General features: G+C 45.5%; 2 protein-coding genes across 5 annotated transcripts in view; one reads left to right on the top strand and one right to left on the bottom strand.

Moving 5' to 3' along the window:
* Nucleotides 1-4,462, top strand: part of PRPF39 (pre-mRNA processing factor 39) — a 39,802-nt gene extending 35,340 nt beyond the window's left edge. For all 3 annotated transcript variants that reach the window (XM_084630825.1, XM_084630824.1, XM_084630826.1), the window contains exon 14: nucleotides 164-4,462. In XM_084630825.1, coding sequence (XP_084486951.1) covers nucleotides 164-220 — 57 coding nt within the window. In that variant the 3' untranslated portion in view covers nucleotides 221-4,462. The remainder of the gene's footprint in view (nucleotides 1-163) is intronic.
* Nucleotides 4,463-4,561: 99 nt separating this feature from the next.
* FKBP3 (FKBP prolyl isomerase 3) lies at nucleotides 4,562-20,391 on the bottom strand. 2 transcript variants are annotated; one of them, XM_084630827.1, is made up of 7 exons: nucleotides 20,221-20,388; nucleotides 18,741-18,842; nucleotides 17,049-17,156; nucleotides 15,066-15,201; nucleotides 13,980-14,047; nucleotides 11,178-11,275; nucleotides 4,562-4,799 (listed from the first exon to the last, which is right to left on the bottom strand). In XM_084630827.1, the coding sequence occupies exons 1-7, from the start codon at nucleotides 20,323-20,325 to the stop codon at nucleotides 4,745-4,747; spliced, it is 672 nt and encodes a 223-aa protein (XP_084486953.1). In that variant the 5' UTR covers nucleotides 20,326-20,388; the 3' UTR covers nucleotides 4,562-4,744. The 2 variants fall into 2 exon arrangements, with proteins under 2 accessions (XP_084486953.1, XP_084486954.1); XM_084630828.1 differs by lacking the exon at nucleotides 4,562-4,799 and adding an exon at nucleotides 10,431-10,539 and having other exon boundaries at nucleotides 20,221-20,391.
* Nucleotides 20,392-20,926: the final 535 nt, after the last annotated feature.

Genomic DNA, 20,926 nt, shown 5'->3' with positions numbered 1-20,926 from the left:
CCTCAGGAGGTCATCTAGACCAACCCCAACTAAATCATCCCAGTCAGTGCAGGGTAAGTATTCTTTTCTGGCATGATGTGTGGAGGTAGTCTGAAACTGCAACGTATCAAATATATTTGAAAAATGATTTCTGCTCATTTTCCCCATGATGTCTCTTTTCCAGTACAACTACCAGAATGCCTGGAATTATGGACAGTATTATGCTCCCCCTCCAACCTGATCAGAAGAGAGACTGGAGTTCATTGTGGTGGTTCAGCAAAGATGGGAGTATGAAAATATATTTTTTTAAATTAGGGATGTGAACAAATGAACTATTGTAATACCTGCAGTTTTGTCTTTTTGCATGTGAAACAAGCCCATGTTCACAGGATACATGAAGCAAGATTTGTGTGTTGGTAAATGATGCATTGATCTCTGTACGCTGCTAGTTACCATAAATGCAACTTTATTTCCCACACTAACTTAAGGAAAAATTATCTGGAGGCTTTTTTTTGTTGCGTTCTGTTTTGAGTTAGCATTGCTTCAGTAAGGATTTTTAAATCCTTCAAGCTACAATCTTCTTTTAAGCGATGAGGAAATTCTGATGTCCAGTGTTCATCACAGTAGCCAATACAAGAGGTGAACAGTGTGGAAAGGTCTATGAACATGAGCAGCCCCCTTTAATTTTTTTCATCTTTACCTGCTCTCCTCTTCACTATCCAAAAACCTCATTTCCTACCCAGCTCCTCCAGTGAAATTTTTCATGGTCCAAGTGAGCAGTGCCCTAATGAGTCTATTGCCATGATCATAATGCATACAGTAATGTCAACATTTGAAAGTTATAATGTGTATTTTATATTTTACATAGAGTCACAAATTAAATGCAGTGCAAAATGGTTGCATCCCTTTTTTAAAAAGGCACTGAAACGATGGTGTTTGGGGTGGATGTTTGTAATTTAGAATTCTCATGTACAAGTTGTGAGTAAACTTTTTCATTTTGATCAAAGTGATCATTCTCTTTTGTAATAAAACCAAGGAATTATTCAGTAATTCTTTGAGCTTTGTTGGATTTTCTCTTTGCTATCCCATTAAAACATTGTGAATGTAAAAACTCATTGTTATGCCGTTGAAAAACTTGTATGTCTACACTGCAATTAAACACCCACAGCTGGCCTGTGTCAGCTGCCTCAGACTCATGGGGCTATCAAATTGCACTGTTGACAGTTGAGCCCAGGCCCAAGTCAGCTGACCCAACAGCCATGGGTGTTTAATTGCAGTGTAGATGTACCTATGTCCTTAACAATGCAACTACGACTACTAGCGTAACTAACTCTGGGCTAAAACATCCTTTAAAACATGGAAGTACTGTTAACTGAGGTTCTGTGTTGACCTTTGCTCTCCTATAATGCAGATGGGTTTGAACACCAAAATTAAGCTAGCAAGCCACTGGTATTTTGAAATGGAAGTGCACACTGAACTTCTGCAGCACAGCGGTTCTCCATTTGCGCTTTTCTAGAGAGGCCACCTCCAGCCTTAAGCTTTGTAGAGCACACTTTTGAATATCATTCTTCCAGCACATATTGTGCTGCATTAAAAGTGGTGGGGGATAGGTGAAGATGTTTGAACTAAACCCCAATGCAGTGGAGGTGCAAATGTACCTTTTAAATTTCATCTAGTTTAGGGGGGAGGAAGTATGGGAGAAGAGTGCTTTGGGCTCATCTAGTTTTAGATTTATGATTTGCCATGTGGGCCTGAACTGCATTCAGGAAACTATTTACCTCTGTCCACAAACAGCACCTAAACCTTAAAAATAGAAAAAGCTTTTCTTGACTGAACTGGAAGGGACTTATGCGCTTAAGCATGTTTTCAATTATGTACCATTAATTACTAATGGCTCCTAAGAGTCTTTTATTCTGGTCTGTTTACTACTGTTGGAAAATTGTTTATAGCCCCTGCAGCTAGGTATCAAATCATAAATTATTAATTAGCTTGTGGGTCAAATCCTTTTCTAGTGTATATAACAGTTCCTTTTAAATGTTCGCCAGTGGCTGGAAGCTGGTGCTGTCACACAGCTCGTGTGTGTGTGGTTTTTATATATAATATATAAATTAAAGCCAAAACTGGCTGAGAACTTAAGTTGGATGATAACGCACTGTAAGCCCAAGTGATGTTCCGAACAAGAGCCCTCAACTACAGTTGTAGCTGTTTCCATCACTTCATGCTGACATCTATAGCTATCATGGACTCCCATAAAGACACTGGATTTAAGGCTTACTAGAACAGTGGTTCTCAAACTTTTGTACTGGTGCCCCCTTTTGCATAGCAAGCCTCTGAATGCCACCCCCCTTTATAAATTAAAAACACTTTTATATATTTAACACCATTATAAATGCTGGAGGCAAAGCCGGATTTGGAGTGGAGGTTGACAGCTCACAACCCCCTATGTAATATCCTCGAGACCCCCTGAGGGGTCCCAACTCCCAGTTTGAGAACCCCTGTACAAGAACCACTAATTTCTTAACCACCATCTGTACCCACTAATTTCTTTTGTCCTCTGATGGGGAGCTGTTAACTGCCCACTTCACCTTGAATGGTTTCTTGTAATGTGTTAATTCCTGTGCTTAACACTTTGCTTTACCTTGTATTTAGCTGTGACACTAAGTGCTTGTCTATGCTTACAGGGCTGCACTTGTGCCCCTGTACCACATAGTGAAGGTGCTCCCTATGCTGACAGGAGAGCATCTCTAGTGTCGGTACTCCACCTCATGGAGAGGCAGTAGCTATGCTGATGAGAGAAGCCCTCCTAGCAACACTGCGCTGTCTACACTGGGGCTTATGATGGTATAACTGTTGCTCAAGGGTGTGGATTTCCCTGAGCAACTTAGGCTACATCTACACTGCACACCTTACAACAGGCAGTGTAGCTGCTCTTTGTCCCTGACAACAAAATAAAACCACCCCCGACAAGGGGCGGTAGCTTTGCTCTCAGGAGAGCGGCTCCTGCTGATGAAGCCCTGTCCGCACCAGTACTTTCTAGCGTTAAAACTTTTGTTGGGGGGGGGGGGGGTTTCACACCCCTGAATGACAAAAGCTTTAACAAGGAAAGTGCTAGTGGAGACAAAGCCTGTTATCCTGACAGATTGGTATTTGCAGACCAGGGCTATGTACCTTTCCTAGATCTTAAGCAGAGTCTGTATAAGCTCAAAAGCCCGACTTTCACCAACAGACATTGCTCCAGTAACATATTACCTCACCCACCATGCCTTTCTGCAGACATAAGGTTCAGAGCGACACACAGAGTTAACAGTCCTGGAACCTGAGGGGGGAGAATCTCAAGGAACTTGCCCCTCCTCACCCAGACACCTTATATTAAACCTCCATGAGAGACTGGTATGGCAGTATTGAGCATCTGAAACTTAAATGTAATTTTCCGCTGCTGGATCTGCCTCACATCCCCAAGTGCCAGACCCCTCAGTTAATTGAGAAGACCTCGTCCTAAATTCTGAAGCAGAGATACAAGAGTCCTACAATGGAAGTCAAGGCTACAAAACAGAGTTGGTGTTCTGCAGTGCTCAGCCTGCAACAACCCAAGCAATGAGATGGGATTGTGGCGCTTGCCTGACCAGGCCTGATGCAAACACGTTGCAAACTTGCTCCCTGACTTCACTCAGCTGTAAAATCTGAGTATGTGTAATACCACCCCATGGACCTCTTCCTCTTTCACTACTGCAACACTTGGGATGCCACACTTCCTATGTATAAAAAACAAATGCAAACCAACCATAGATGCCACCTTAGATTGGGTATCTGAAAGTCTTAAAAACGACTAGGTAAGCACATAATGCATTTCATAAATGGGGAAACTGCACAGAAAATTTAAGTACCTTACCACAACTCTCACAAAACATCTGTTCTTGATTTTAAAATTGTCAGATGGAGAACCCACAGCAACTTATGGTCAATTGTTCCAATGGTTAATGAAAAAGGTCAAGAGGAACTAGATGCCATGACCTCCAGAGGGTTCAGCTAAATCTTGAGCAATGCCTGGAAGGTTACTGTGAGGTTCTTACTAATTTATTTCCTAGCGCTGTCTGTTTCTTTCTGCCCTCCCCCTTTCCAAATAGAGTCCAGTTTAGCTGACCACTAAAAAAATCCACTCTTGTGTCACTGCTGTGATCAGAAAGCTAAACTAAAGAAAACTTAGCCAACTGCAGTAAGAGGTTGGTAAGGCTGAAGAGGCTAATACATTCCTTGCTCAACCTATGGTGTTTTCCATGAGCCAAACTACAAAAGTGGAAAGACAGACACTGCTTACATGGATCTGAACCAGGCACTGCTAGGAGCTTAAAGGAGGTAGACGTACAACAGCACTGAAGGGAGGGTTTAGCACCCAGGCCAACATGGAGGGAAAAATGCTGACAAAATTTAAGTGGGTTTCCCTTCCCCCTCATTGCAACAGATTCTACAAAGCCAACTTACAAATAGACCCAGCATCTGCTTCCACTGCAGAAGAACAGATTTTCCAGATAAGTTTACTGAAGTATGGAAGCACAAGGAAAAAAGAAGTCAAACTACCTGCATCTATAATCTGTTTTCTTTAGTGATGTTTTACTGTACAGCGATTGAGGAAAAAAAACAAAATGATTTTCAATACAGAAGGCCATAGTTGTAACATTTCCTGAAGCAGTAAGAACAGAATTGCAGTTGGCAGATGTCTTCTCACTTATTGATGAATTCACAGCACTAAAGGAACAAATTCTTCGTATCAATCAATATCCACCAATTCAACTTCAAAAAAGAGCTTTGCATTTGGAGGAATCCTGTTTGCACAAGAGTTAAAGACATTTTAACATAATCCAGCTGGATATATGAACTGGCTAGATATAACTTGTGACTTACCACCTGTTGTTCAACCTGACACTTCAAAGTTTGACATTTCAGTAACCTCTAGCAAGAAAAGTTTTCACCTCCACTAGTTTACATGCTAAAAGCAAGCTATTAAATCATTCACTGTATCTGTAACATGGCAGTGACCATACGAAACACTCTGTGCCAACTGCTCAGCAGGTAGATTTCACAAGGTCTTAATGAAATGCTTGTGGCATGAGACTTTCCCCCTCGTAAAGCCCAGCTAGGGTAGTGATGTAAGCAAGTCAGGAGCTGCATAAAGCCATAAATCTTCCTCATTTTAGGGTACTATTAACGTTGCTGATTCAGCTTCTAGCAGGAAGAGGGGCAAAAGTAGCACAAGACTCCGGACAGAGCATCAACATGTCTCATTGGCAGAGCTGCAGGTCCAAAAAGAGCCACAAAGTAGGAGCAAGGGAAGAACTGTAGCCTCCAACCATCCGTCAGCTATAGAGGGGGGAGCATGGCTGGGAGTCTGCTGAGCAGTTTTGCAATGGGTGTCCCTGTCTGCTTTCCATTAGCCCTGTTTGCTGATCTGGGAACATAAGAATGGCCATACTGGGTCAGACCAAAGGTCCACCCAGCCCAGTATCCTGTCTACCGACAGGGGCCAATGCCAGGTGCCCCAGAGGGAGTGAACCTAACAGGTAATGATCAAGTGATCTCTCGTCTGCCATCCATCTCCACTCTCTGACAAACAGTGGCTAGGGACACCATTGCTTACCCATCCTGGCTAATAACCATTAATGGACTTAACCTCCACGAATTTATCCAGTTTTCTTTTAAACTCTGTTATAGTCCTAGCCTTCACAACCTCCTCAGGCAAGGAGTTCCACAGGTTGACTGTGCGCTGTGTGAAGAACTTCCTTTTATTTGTTTTAAACCTGCTGCCCATTAATTTCATTGGGTGGCCCCTAGTTCTTATATTATGGAAACAAGTAAATAACTTTTCCTTATTCACTTTCTCCACACCACTCATGATTTTATAGACCTCTATCATCTCCCCCCTTAGCCTCCTCTTTTCCAAGCTGAAAAATCCTAGCTGCTTTAACCTCTCCTCATATAGGACCCGTTCCAAACCCCAAATCATTTTAGTTGCCCTTTTCTGAACCTTTTCTAATGCCAGTATCTCTCTTTTGAGATGAGGGGACCACATCTGTACACAGTATTCAAGATGTGGGCGTACCATGGATTTATATAAGAGCAATAAGATATTCTCAGTCTTATTCTCTACCCCTTTTTTAATGATTCCTAACATCCTGTTTGCTTTTTTGACTGCTGCTGCACACTGTGTGGACATCTTCAGAGAACTATCCACAATGACTCCAAGATCTTTCTCCTGATTAGTTGTAGCTAAATTAGCCCCCGATCATATTGTATGTATAGTTGGGATTATTTTTTCCATTGTGCATTACATTTATCCACATTAATTAAATTAAATTTCTGTTGCCCAATCACTTAGTTTTGTGAGATCTTTTTGAAGTTCACAGTCTGCTTTGGGCTTAACTATCTTGAGCAGTTTAGTATCATCTGCAAACTTTGCCACCTCGCTATTTACCCCTTTCTCCAGATCATTTATGAATAAGTCGAATAGGATTGGTCCTAGGACTGACCCTTGGAGAACACCACTAGTTACCCCTCTCCTTTCTGAAAATTTACCATTTATTCCTCCCTTTGTTCCCTGTCTTTTAGCCAGTTCTCAATCCATGAAAGGATCATCCCTCTTATCCCATGACAATTTAATTTACGTAAGAACCTTTGGTGAGGGACCTTGTCAAAGACTTTCTGGAAATCTAAGTACACTATGTCCACTGGATCCCCCTTGTCCACATGTTTGTTGACCCCCTCAAAGAATTCTAATAGATCAGTAAGACATGATCTCCCTTTACAGAAACCATGTTGACTTTTGAACAACAATGTATGTTCTTCTATGTATCTGATCATTTTATTCTTTATGATTGTTTCAACTAATTTGCCCCATGCTGACGTTAGACTTACCGGTCTGTAACTGCCAGGATCACCTCTAGAGCCCTTCTTAAATAGTGGCATTACATTAGCTATCTTCCAGTCATTGGGTACAGTAGCTGGTTTAAAGGACAGGTTACAAACCATAGTTAAAAGAAAAGGAGTACTTGTGGCACCTTAGAAACTAACCAATTTATTTGAGCATGAGCTTTCGTGAGCTACAGCTCACTTCATCGGATGCATACTGTGGAAACCCAAGAGTTCTGAAAGAACTCAGATGTGAAACTGCGGAACTATTAACCAAAGTTAATAGTTCCGCAGTTTCACATCTGAGTTCTTTCAGAACTCTTGGGTGAATGCCATCTGGTCCCAGTGACTTGTTCCTGTTCAGTTTCTCAATTCCAAAACCTCCTCTAGTGTCACTTCAATCTGTGACAATTCCTCAGATTTGTCACCTACAAAAGACCGCTCAGGTTTGGGAATCTCCCTCACATCCTCAGCCGTGAAGACTGAAGCAAAGAATTCATTTAGTTTCTCCGCGATGACTTTATCGTCTTTAAGTGCTCCTTTTGTATCTCGATCGTCCAGAGGCCCCACTGGTTGTTTAGCAGGCTTCCTGCTTCTGAAGTACTTAAACATTTTGTTATTACCTTTTGAGTTTTTGGCTACCTGGTCTTCAAATTCCTTTTTGGCTTTTCTTATTACATTTGACATTTAATTTGGCAGTGTTTTTAATTTGGCAGTGTTTATGCTCCTTTCTATTTACCTCACTAGGATTTGACTTCCACTTTTTAAAAGATGCCGTTTTATCTCTCACTACTTCTTTCACTTTGTTGTTAAGCCGCGGTGGCTCTTTTTTTAGTTCTTTTACTGTGTTTTTTAATTTGGGGTATACGTTGAAGTTGAGCCTCTATGATGGTGTCTTTGAAAAGTGTCCATGCAGCTTGCAGGGATTTTACTCTAGTCACTGGACCTTTTAATTTCTGTTTAACTAACCTCCTCGTTTTCGCATAGTTCCCCTTTCTGAAATTAAATGCCACAGTGTTGGACTGTTGAGGTGTTCTTCCCACCGTAGGAATGTTAAATGTTGTTATACTGTGGTCACTGTTTCCAAGCAGTCCTGTTATAGTTACGTCTTGGATCAGATCCTGCGCTCCACTCCGGACTAGGTCAGGAGTTGCCTCTCCCCTTGGGGGTTCCTGTACCAGCTGCTCCAAAGAGCCGTCATTTAAAGTATTGAGAAATTTTGTCTCTGCATTTCGTCCTGATGTGACATGTACCCAGTCAATATGGGGATAATTGAAATCCCCCACTATTATTGAGTTCTTTTATTTTGATAGCCTCTCTAATCTCCCTTCACATTTCATCGTCACTATCACTGTCCTGGTCAGGTGGTCGATAATAGATGACTACTGTTATATTCTTATTAGAGCATGGAATTACTATCCACAGAGATTCTATGGAACATGTGGATTCATTTAAGATTTTTATTTCATTTGATTCTACATTTTCTTTACCATATGGTGCCACTCCCCGCCCCTCCGCATGACGTGTTCTATCCTTCCAATATATTTTGTACCCCGGAATGATTGTGTCCCATTGATTGTCCTCACTCCACCCGGTTTCTGTGATGCCTATTACATCAATATCCTCCTTTAACACGAGGCACTCTAGTTCACCCATCTTATTATTTAGACTTCTAGCATTTGTGTACTTTAGCACTTTAAAAACTTGTCACTGCTTATTTGTCTGCCCTTTTCTGATGTGTCAGATTCTTTGTGAATGTTTCTCATCTGATCTGGCCCATACTTTGTCCTCTTCCATCCCCTCCTCCTGATTAAACCCTAGAGAATGTCTATCAATAGACTTGCCTCTAAGAGAAGTCTCTGTCCGACCCAGGTGTGCCTCTGCAGCCAGCGGCTCCTCCCCCCCGATCTCTTAGTTTAAAAACTACTCTGCAAACTTTTTAATGTTAAGTGTCAGCAGCCTGGATCCACTCTGGTTTAGGTGGAGCCCATCCTTCCTGTATAGGCTCCCCCTATCCGAAAAGTTTCTCCAGTTCCTAATAAATCTAAACTCCTCCTCTCTACACCATTGTCTCATGCACGCATTGAGACTCTGAAGCTCTGCCTGCCTACCTGGCCCTGCACATGGAACTGGTAGCATTTCTGAGAATGCCACCCTAGAGGTCCTGGATTTCAGTCTCTTTCCTGGCAGCCTAAATTTGGCCTCCAGGACATCTCTCTGACCCTTCCCTACATCATAGGTACCTACATGTACCACGACCACCAGCTCCTCCCCAGTGCTACATGTAAGTCTATCTAGATAACTCAGATCCGCAACCTTCACACCAGGCAGACAAATCACCAGGGGGCACAAGTTGAGATGCTGGAGACAAAGGGGGTATTTTCCCTTTCTCCCCCTCCTACCAGCAGCACAAAAAGCTAGCAAGGAACAGAGACAAGTAGGATGTAGGGAGTGTTCAGCAGGTCAGCCCACTCCTGTTTTCTCCTTGTGTCCTCCGGCCAGAGGCATTCTGGAACATAAGCGCAGATGAATCTCACTGCTTCCTCTTCTCTTTGCCGCTGAAGCAATGACAACAGACTTCTCTCTTTCTCCCACCCCGGTTGTTAAGAACATAAGAATGACCATACTGGGTCAGACCAATGGTCCAAGTAGCCCAGTATCCTGTCTTCTGACAGTGGTCAGTGCCAGAGGGAATGAACAGAACAGGGCAATCAAGTGATCCATCCTCAGTCATCCAATCCCAATTTCTGGCAGTCAGAGGTTTAGGGACCCCAGAGCATGATATTGCATCCCTGACCAGCTTGGCTAATACCCATTGATGGACCTATCCTCCATGAACTTAATCTAATTTTTTTTTAACCCAGTTATAGTTTTGACCTTCACAACATCCTGTCAACGAGTTCCACAGGTTGACTGTGTGTGTGTGTTTTTTAACTAGTGTGACCAGGTATCCCATTTTTAAAGGGACAGTCCCATATTTAAGTCCCCCTGCAGGTGTCCCGACTTCTTAAACGTGCCTCCCTCTCCCCAGCCCTTGTTGCCTTGGGAAGACATGGTGCCAGGTACCAGGAGAGGCGGGTCTGTCCTAGGGGCCAAGCCAGGCATTGACAGTGGAGAGGGCTGGGCAGGGAGGGTCAGGTCGATTGGTCACCCCCACACCATGTGAGAGAGGTGTACAGGAGCCTGTGTGTGTGTGTCACCTTGCCACATGTGAACCCTAAAGCTTTAAAGATAAGGTAAATAAAAAGAATCCTACACAGTATTTCTTTTTAACAAGGGCTCAGTCAACTTGATGTTAATTGAATGTTTGTACTGCATAGTTCTGACTGATTGCCATTGAACTCGCTTGCATACGAGTTATTTTAACAGGTGCCCTGTATTCAGCATAGGAAAATATGGTCACCCTACTTTTAACCAGTTACTGATCCATGAGAGAACCTTCCCTCTTGTCCCATGACAGCTTACTTTGCTTAAGAGCCCGTGAGGAATCTTGTCAAAGGCTTCTTGAAAGTCCAAGTACACTATATCCACTGGATCCCCCTGGTCCATCCCCTCAAAGAATTCTAATAGAATCGGATTCCCCTTCATTTAAAGCACAGCAAGTTACCTCTTTACTACTCTTATATGGTCCCCAGATAGATCACTGAATTTGTTTCAGTGCTGGAGGTGGAAACATTTAGGAGAATGCATACTTACATACAGAGGAGAGAGGAAGAACTATGCCAATGAAGCTATGAATGGAAGAATGGCAAGTCATCCCTGTTCCCAAACTAGTGTCATGCCTCATTTAGGATGTCCTGCTCCTAGTTCAGCTAGGACACATTTTTAAAGCATAAACCGTCATTAGCATTTTGAAATCCATACATACATTAATTCCCCCATATTCACTTAGGCTTCCACCCTAAGCCAACCTGTAACTGCAAATGTATATTCCATTGCCAGATCCCTGCCTGCAAGGCCTTTGTCCTGCCAAGTGCGTGTTTGTGACAGCCAGTAGTACAAGTCTGCTCTTTTCCCACTGTATTAACTGCTAAGCAGAGGCAACAATCTCTGAAACAAGTGTGCATGGCAGGGGCTGCTGAAAGAGAGACAGAGAAAGAGCGAGCGCACACTCCAAAATGGTCCTGTTCTGTAAGTCAAGCACCATGTTGCTAACGTACACCCCGCCAGAAATCCATCTTTGCCTTGGTTATATGTTTCCAGCAGGAAAAATCTTACTGCAAAGAGACTTCAAGAATAACAAGGACGTTCCCAAAAGGTACATTCAATCCTGTTCATATTTTCAAGTAAAAGGATACTTGGCATCAGGCTGCCCTTTCTTCCCATAAGCCCATTCAGGTTCAATTTCCAGATGAGCCTTCTCCCCTTTAGTCATTGTCAACAGAGCTTCATCCCACTAAAAAAGAAAGTATGTTGTAACATGAACTTCAAAAAAAAAAAGATGTAATTTCCAACTCTATTCTTTTAAGTACTTGGGCTCTGCAGATGGCCTTCCAAGCAGTAGTGTTCGACAACTGGATTTTTCCTTTTAAAAAATGAAAATGTTCCCACAGTAACACCTGCTCAAGAGCTGTTCTAGGATTTACTGCCACAGATTTGGATTTATAGCCCAGGCACATACAGTACAGTGGAAACTAGCCTCTGAAGTTTAGTATCCCCTGATGTGAAGATACTAGTAGGCCAAATCTTTCTTATTTCAATAAGAATATGAAACTCAGAGTGTGTGTTTTCACAGATTCCACTTATTTTGGAATTTACAGATAAGCCGTTATCCAGCTGGGGTTTATGAAGTTTGATAACTAATTTTATCTCTCAGTGCTTGTCCCTCCCCATGCCAAACCTCATAGCTAGTGTTCAGAGTTTAGCACGGTATCAGCTTATCAGATAACAGGTGGTATTCAGATCTCAGCTGTTTGAGGTGTAGGGCAACAATCCAAGCATGGAAGTGTTATAGCAAGAGACTAAAGCTTATCACAAAAAACTGAAGCAAGTGGCACAAGACCAATGATATTTTGGGGGCGTCCCCCTCCATAACTAGCTGTCACAGTACATCCATGCCGAGCCACAGCAGTCGTGCATGGCACTGGTGAGGAACCTGATCCTGCACTGAGAAATGCGGCAGGGCAGCCACCAAGTTACTACTGTCCAGTAATAGAAGGGAGGCAACGAGCAGGGCCTCTAGCTAAGCACCTCATTATGAGATGATACACCCACATCTCCTCAGACATACCCATGCAGCATCCACACCTGCCCCCATTCTCTAGGCTCTCCAAGGTAAGTAGGCAGGCAGTTGTGTAAAGGGCTTGAGACATCTGCTTTGTCCAGAGGACTATACCTAGGGCTCTACTTAGCTACCCATCCTTTTAAAAGTAGCCTTCACTTGCACTAGTGACAGACTGGAGCTCCATGTTGTGCCCTGTGCAAGGATCAAGCTTAAGTGCAAAGAAGTGTGATCAGGTCTTCAGAGTTCTGAAGTGAAATCCAGACACACCATACTGGCTCGCAGCTGTTCTTCTGACACCATGACATGCATCAGAGCTTGGGAATAGTTCAGGATACTGTTTAGCTCGTTTGTTCAGCTGTGGCATGAGGGGTGACTGAGTGGATAGAAGAGGGGCTCTGGCGGGAGATAAGGATATGTTGACTGACCTGTCAGGTTACTGGAACCAGCACATACTGTCAATTTGCATTGTGGTAGGGCTAGATGCACAAAGGGACTTGGGTGCCTAGATGCCTCTTTAGGCACAATTGACATTCACAAAACCACCACTCAGCTGCCACCAAACCTTCTAGGCACCTAAATCACCACTTCATGCATAGGTTTCCACGGGTGGGCAAGCTTGTCGGAGCCCTCACTCAGACAAGCCTTATCGGATTTCTCAAACTAGGCATCTCTCACCTACAGGGCCAGTCTGGTATATAGGCTCTCAGAAGACCTAACTTGCATATGACAGCCCAGGGCAAAGTTAGGAACTCTGGGGGCTATCTGTACCAGAATACCCATTAGCTCAGTGGTTAGGGCCCTGACCTGGGTTGCGTGACAGCCACTCAGCCTGATTTGGAGCAGGGATTTGGCCCCAGGGCCCCCACATGCCAGGAGAGTGCCCTAACCACCAAGTACCTGACTATTCTGTGGCAGGTCTATTGCTTTTGTTGGTGCTGGTCCACTATCTAAAAAAACCTGACTATACACTGGAGCAGGGCCTTGAACTTGACTTCCTAACCATTTGGGTACTGAGATACTTGCTAACTCTCTTTTTTTCTGCCCTAATGAATATTAATTATACAGAGAAACCCTCCTCTCCCCCATAGGGCACTCAACTGAAACATGGGAGACCTGGGTTCCAGTCCCTGCTCTAAATCAGACAGTGCAGGGATCTGAAAACAGGACCCTTGCATCCCAAGTGAGTGCCCTGACCACTGCGCTATTTGCTGTAGTGGGGTGGTGGCCTGTCTCTCTGGCATATCACAAGAAAGGGCTGATCTTGCTTAGGCCCTGACTCCAGGAGAGGTATCACGGTGGAGAATTCCAAGCAGAGAGAGGTGCCTCTCTCCATTCTGTCAGTCAGGTGCCTAAGGTCTGGACCAATGGGGATTAGGCACCTGCATATCACTGTGGATCTGGGCCCTAAGCCCCAGTCCTTTCTTCTGCATTTCACACTTCTGCTTAGGTTTCCTGGCTCAGCTTGCTGAGTTCTGAGAATCCCTTTCTTAGGCGCCTCACTCAGGGCTGTGAATTCTACTAGATGTAGGACCCCTAGCAGTTAGACTCCTTTGTGAACTCAGCCTGTCGCACACAGGGGTTCCAATCAAGGTTCACTGTGCTACGTGCTGTACAAATATCTAACACACTGTCTCTGACCCAAAGATCATACACTCAAATACTGCTGTCCACGTGTTTAGTTATGGAGAGGGCCTAGCACTGGGAAGTTAGATGAGGGCATTTATATAAAAACTGAAATAAAACATATTCCTGGCATAAGAGCTGTAAACTCACTCTCTTCTCCAGATAATTCAGAGAAGCAAACCAACAGGTAAACCTACAGACCGAGGACTTCATCAGACTTTGACACAGACAGATTTTTATGTGGTTTACTTACGCCTCTGATAACTTTTCCTACGCCAACTTTGAAGCTTAAAGGTTTGGCTCCTTTTTTCTTCTTTGAACCTGAAAGACACTTGTAGATACATTTATTCAGCCAAAGTCAAGTCACTAACTAGCTCACGCTAATAGTTCTGACTAGAACTACCACTACAGTTATGCACCACAAATATCTACTGCACCGAGATACAGATTATAGATGAGCTGTAAATGAATTTCCCCATGTTTCATATCATTTAATCATTCAAAATAGCAGCGAAATAGCAAACAATGGGGCAAATTCACTCTTGATGCAAGCGCTCATAGTTTCTTTAAACCAGTGAAGTTGCACTAACACCAGAGCTGATACTGAAGTAACAAACAGAGAAGATCTACTTTTATGGTATTAGAAATGCAGGCAGGTACTGTATTTGGCAAGCAACATGTTCAATAAAATCAGCAGGGAACCAATTTTATGTACAATGTCTGGAGCAGAAAAACAGACTGTAAAACAATGATCTGAATCTTGCATAGTATTGCAATTACAACCTATTACTTTTAACAGTGCTCTAAAACGGCTGCAAAATTTATGTTTCTAGCACTTGTTTCCCCCATAAGCTATGTATTTTACACACTTATCCCCAAAGCCTCTTTGCATTTAACTGATAATTATACAAGCTGTCTGTTTGGGCAGCTAAATAAGCTACCACCACTCAGGCTCTATAGCTAAACAGAGTTTTATGAATTAAAAGCCTTTATCTCTGCCCTTCTGCAAAGCCACAGGACTGACTAAATCAGTATGTTTCACATTATCCATGGCCTGGAAATACCATATGTAGCCTATGGCAAGATGCAGGGATCATGTTATAAAAAGTGAGTCCTCAAAGAATACCCTGCTTTCTCTCTTGGAAAGATTCATCCCAATAACTGACAGCAACAGGACACGGGGCAGAAGCAGTTTCGTAGGACCCAGGCTATTCAAGCCTTTAAGAAGCATAAAGACAACTTGGTGACTAGCGTTCCAGCTAATTTCTTCCACTCATACGTTGTGGAAACTATCTGAACTCTTTAAACCTGCAAGACCTTGTTATCCAGGTGACCTTACTTGTTTGAATATTGGTATCGAAGACAGTCCCATCCTGTAACTTTCCCGTATACCAGCAATGAACGACATCTCCTTTTTTGGGAAAGTTAGTTTTATCCCCCTTTTTCAGAACTGATTTTGTATATTTTGGTGGACCCTGAATTAAGATAGAAATAGAGAATTACCACAACCTTAATGACTCGTCCCAAGTTACCAACAAAGCACAAGATGGACTAACTGAAGCTAATTGAGTTTAAGCCACTGAACGAACCACATTCAGATACTAAGGTGAACAGCACCCTGTCATAAATATAAAGGGAAGGGTAAACCCCTTTGAAATCCCTCCTGGCCAGGGGAAAGCTCCTCTCACCTGTAAAGGGTTAAGAAGCTAAAGGTAACCTCGCTGGCACCTGACCAAAATGACCAATGAGGAGACAAGATACTTTCAAAAGCTGGGAGGAGGGAGAGAAACAAAGGGTCTGTGTCTGTCTGTAGTCGTCTTGGCCAGGGACAGAACAGGAATGGAGTCTTAGAACTTTTAGTAAGTAATCTAGCTAGGTATGTGTTAGATTATGATTTCTTTAAATGGCTGAGAAAAGAATTGTGCTGAATAGAATAACTATTTCTGTCTGTGTATCTTTTTTGTAACTTAAGGTTTTGCCTAGAGGAGTTCTCTATGTTTTTGAATCTAATTACCCTGTAAGATATCTACCATCCTGATTTTACAGGGGGGATTTCTTTATTTCTATTTACTTCTATTTTTTATTAAAAGTCTTCTTGTAAAACACTGAATGCTTTTTCATTGTTCTCAGATCCAAGGGTTTGGGTTTGTGGTCACCTATGCAAATTGGTGAGGCTTTTTATCCAACATTTCCCAGGAAAGGGGGGGTGCAAGTGTTGGGAGGATTGTTCATTGTTCTTAAGATCCAAGGGTCTGGGTCTGTAGTCACCTAGGCAAATTGGTGAGGCTTTTTACCAAACCTTGTCCAGGAAGTGGGGTGCAAGGTTTTGGGAAGTATTTTGGGGGGAAGGACGCGTCCAAACAGCTCTTCCCCAGTAACCAGTATTAGTTTGGTGGTGGTAGCGGCCAGTCCAAGGATAACGGGGGTAATATTTTGTACCTTGGGGAAGTTTTGACCTAAGCTGGTAAAGATAAGCTTAGGAGGTTTTCATGCAGGTCCCCACATCTGTACCCTAGAGTTCAGAGTGGGGGAGGAACCTTGACACACCCATATATGCTTTTAAATTAATATAGTCTGTATGGTACTTTAGCATCCTTTGGGAAGGAAAGGGTTATATAAATGTAGTCTATGCCAAACCAAGATTGGTCCTGATGCCGAAGTTATTTAAAACTTTGGGGAGAAATCTGCATGAGAATGACTACTGGCTCAAAATATGCTGGGTAAGTGAGAAGTTAAATTAAGGTCCAATTTTTCAATCAGATGAGGGTCTTCCAGAAAACTACAAATACAGACTTATGAAGAACAACAACTTGTAAATAAACACTTCACAGCTGTCACTTCTGGTGAGAAAGCAAACCAAGAGCACTCAATTTCTCTTTACCAGTTTGTATATGGTACGCTGCTCAGCTCTCTTAACATCACTGAAAATGTCTTCATGGGGCTTTGGCCCTCAAATGTACCCCTGTCCAGTTAGTGACTATTCCAACAAGAGAGAAAATGCTGAGGGGATACATTGTACCAATAAAAGAAACATTCTGCAGTCATATTAACACTTTCTGCTTGGATACTGCCATCCAACCAGAAATCCCACTAGTGAATGTTTGTCCGCCGTACCACTTCACTTCCAAGAACTGTTGTGTTCATCTTAAACAATTTCAGAATCAATTTATGGATCCATTCCAGGCTGCATGCTTTATTACCAATCCCCCTCAACCCAGCCCACTCAAATTCTCTACCTTTTATAATTCAAGGTTTCAAAAGCATTTATTCTACTACATAGGCAGTAGTCCTAATCTAAGAAAGAGTAGTTTTCTATACAAACCTCATCAACAATCTCTTCAGGCTTAGTTTCTTTTGCCTTGTCTTCATCAATTTTGACGTTCTTTACCTGTTCCGTCACTTTATCTGCACTCTCTGTGCCTTTAAAGCGCTGTAAGGAAAGCATTTATCATTACCTGCTACATAAAAGGATACGAAATCCTTCAAAAGGCTGTCAAAATCTACTTTACAGCTTTTATATACTTAAGGACCAGTTCTGGAGGAGAAACAACCATGGATTCCAATAGTCAGCAGTATTAAGGCTCTACAATGGACCTAGGTCAGATATGGGGTGATCATTTAATGAAAAGTGTTTGCCCACAGGTGATATTTTTCTGTGACAGTTCATTCAAGAGAGTAGTGACTGTCTGGTTTCACCCATATAGCTGTTATAGGGGCATTTAGCGTACTGGATGAGGTACGCCACCTTGTTGTGATAGGCATGTGTAGGACCCAGGGATCCTGAGAGGTGTGTTGTGGGGGGTACTAGAGGGCCACTTCACCTTGAATGGTCTCTTAGATTAGAATATTTAACTACTGATGTGAAACAATCAGTTCTACATTGTACTTAGTTGCTATGCTCCGAGTACCTTTCCCAAACCTGGCCTCTTTCACTAACAGACGTTAGTCCAATAGAAGATATTACCTCACCTCTCTAATAACCTGGGATCAAGGTGACTAAAACACTGCAAACTGAAATACGAGTTATTTAAATATGTATAATGATGCAGGATATTTATAAAGGATAAAAAATGTCACATGTTTTCTGACAACTGAAGATGCCCAGGATGTATTTGCATGACTGGTTATCTTAATTTGCTTTGAAGGGCATGCATAATCAAAACATGTTCCTCTAGATTAAAAAAATATATATTCAAATGATCTGAATTTTGATGGGTCAAAGGAAAAATTCAAAACCCAGCAAAACCATCACTCACTGAGAACTACTTATATACCAAGTGTCAGCTATCAAACTTCATCCATGTTTGTGTTAGTCTGTGAATTGTGGTAATACCCTTTTAAAAAGTTCTATTAACTTGGTTTAACTTGAACAAGTAGTGTTTCTGATAGCACACCCTATAAATAACATGCACAGAATTTTTAAGTTACTTTTATCAAATATCTGGGTGTTTCTGTTCCCGTAATGATGTTCAGAAGGCCCCTTGTTGAGATCTGAAAGCAGTATCAGACTCTTTCCCCTCTAGCCCCTTCCTCTCTGAGCACACACTATCTGTCTCTTCAGTTCCAATTTTGTTGCTGTTATTAGCAAGAGTGTGCAGGAAACAGCAAGAACAAAGGATCAACAAAGAATGAAATTGACTATAGAGAGTGCTGTCAAACATATAAAGCAAAGCACAGAGAAAAATCTCATCTTTCAGTTACAAATGACTGCCTTAGCAGCCACAGCAGGCACTCGCTATTCCAATGCAAGTGTGATTGTGAAGTTGACAATGTCCCTTTAAATAGATGAACACTATTTTCACGCACTCAAATGAAAAGCAGCAAGAATTTTGCTCAAAGTTCGAAAACAAAAATATGCTTCAGCTGCAGAACAATTCAGCCAAACAGGCAAATGGTTTGGAGAACGTGGAAATGAGGCTAGAACGAAAACCATCTGTGTTCTCAGTCACAAGCAAGTGCTATAAGAACGAGGGGCTCTTTGTCCCATACAGGCCTAGGAAAGGCAGGTACTCACCTGAGTTTCAAAGAGCTGGTTATAGGCCGTAACTAACTGGTCCTTGGTCGCAGTCTTGGCCACATTTTTTATTTGTCCCAGTAACTTGTGTTCTGCAAGAAACTAGAGACAAGAAGGGGAAACTTAGCTGAGTTGCCAGGGCTTTCCGTGCCCGCAGTCTGCTGCGAAAGGGCCCTGGGGTGCTAGCACTGCTGGGGGTGGCAGGTTGCACTCGGAGAGTTGGGGGCTCTCACAGGATGGACCTGTCACTCCCTTGGGGGTGCCTGGGTGGGTGGAGTGGTGGTGTCCGGCCAGAGTGGAGTCGGAGGTGGGGGTGTCATGGGGACTAGCTGGGATGGAGTCGAGAGACAGGGGCAGCCTGGGGGTGAAGTTGGAGGTGGTCATGTTCTCCTGCTGGCGTGGAACCAGGGGACCGGGCCAGAGGAGTGGGCATGGGATCCTGCAGGGGATGAGCTGGAGGATCTGGTTGCAATGAGTTGGGTGGCGGAGAAGGGTGAAGCTGTAGAGGATCCTGGGGTCCAGGTGGGGGGGGGCAGGCTGGGGAGGATCCTGGGGTCCGGCCAAGGTGAGGTGCAGGAGGAACGGGGGCAGGGCGGGCGAGGGGAGGGGTGGGAGCGGGCGAGGGGAGGGGCGAGGGGAGGGGCGAGGGGCCCAGCCGGGGCGGGGCGCGGGAGCGGGAGGAACGGGGGCGGGGGAGGAGCAGGGGCGAGGGGAGGGCGAGGCAGGGGGGGAGCGGGGGGGCCGGGGCGAGGTGAGGGAGGAGCGGGAGCAGGGAGGGTGAGGCGAGAGGGGAGCGGGGGACCGGGGCGAGGCGAGGTGTGGGAGGAAAGGGGGCGGGGGGTCCGGCCGGGGCGAGCGGAGGCGGCAGCAGGGGGGCCCGGCTGGGGCGAGGCGGCGGGGGGGCGGGGGGTCCGGCCGGGGCGAGGCGGCGGGGGCGGCGGGGGGGCCCGGCTGGGGCGAGGCGGCGGGGGCGGGGGGTCCGGCCTGGGAGAGCGGAGGGGGCAGCGGGGGGAGGCGGGGGCGAGGCGAGCGGGGGGCGGGGGGTCCGGCCGGGGCGAGCGGAGGGGGCGGCGGGGGGGGCCCGGCTGGGGCGAGGCGAGCGGGGGGCGGGGGGTCCGGCCGGGGCGAGCGGAGGGGGCGGCGGGGGGAGGCGGGGGCGAGGCGAGCGGGGGGCGGGGGGTCCGGCCGGGGCGAGCGGAGGGGGCGGCGGGGGGGCCCGGCCGGAGGGAGGCGGGGGCGAGGCGGGGGGGCCGGCCGGGGCGAGCGGAGGGGGCGGCCCGGCTGGGGCGAGGCGGGGGGGGGCGGGGGCGAGGCGAGCGGGGGGCCTGGCGGCCGGGGGGGGGCAGGTCCGGCGGCCGGGGGGGGGCAGGTCCGGATGGCCGCGGGTCCGGCCGCGCCTTGCGCAGCTGCCCTCAGGAGGGCGCGGGAGCGGCCGCCGCGAGCCGCGAGCCGCGGGCCCCTCCCCCCGCTCCGCCCGTACCGCCTGCGCCGCGTGCTCCTGCAGGAACTTGATCAGGTCCTTCTTGGGCAGCGCCTCGCTGCGCAGCTCCTGCGCGCTCCACTGCCGCGGCGGGGCCGCCGCCATCTTGCTGCGCCGCGCCGCGCCCCCCGCCTCCGTCGCAGGGCTCCCGCGCAGCGCCTGGCCGGGGGCGGGGCGAGGGACCAGAGGGCTGGGGGAGGGGCCTGGGCTGGGGGGCGGGGCCGGCGGGGCGGGGTCTGGGCTTGGGGGTGGGGCCGAAGGGGTAAAGGAGGTGCTTGGGGTTGGTGGGCGGGGCCAGTGGGGTCGGGGGGGGCTGGTCTTGGTGGGCGGGGCCAGAGGGGTGGCAGGTAGAGTAATCTTTACCCATTTTAAGAACAGGAGCACTTGTGGCACCTTAGAGACTAACCAATTTATTTGAGCACGAGCTTTCGTGAGCTACAGCTCACTTCACCGGATGCATCCTTTTCTTTTTGCGGATACAGACTAGCACGGGTGTTACTCTGAAACCTGTCCTTATCCATTTTGACTCTCTGGGTATAATTAAAGCACCAGAACCCCCATTGTGTGGGTGAGGTTGTACCAGTCATGACAAAGGACAGTTTGAATATTCTGAGAGAAGGTGGGTGAGGTAATATATTTATTGGACCAACTTCTATTGGTGAAAGAGACAAGCTTTCAAGCCATACAGAGCTCTTCTTGAAGGTTG

This window comes from Lepidochelys olivacea (genome assembly GCF_965140295.1).
Source record: "Lepidochelys olivacea isolate rLepOli2 genome assembly, chromosome: 6".
Lineage (NCBI taxonomy): Eukaryota > Metazoa > Chordata > Testudines > Cheloniidae > Lepidochelys > Lepidochelys olivacea.
This window is presented reverse-complemented; position numbering and strand designations above follow the sequence as displayed.

Coding starts and splice junctions, on each gene's coding strand:
- FKBP3 (XM_084630827.1), bottom strand. CDS start 20,325: ATGGCGGCGGCCCCGCCGCGGCAGTGGAGCGCGCAGGAGCTGCGCAGC. Junction 17,157..18,740: donor ACCAGCTCTTTGAAACTCAG/GTGAGTACCTGC, acceptor CTTTCCTTACAG/CGCTTTAAAGGCACAGAGAG. Junction 4,800..11,177: donor AAAGGGCAGCCTGATGCCAA/GTATCCTTTTAC, acceptor TTGTGCAAACAG/GATTCCTCCAAATGCAAAGC.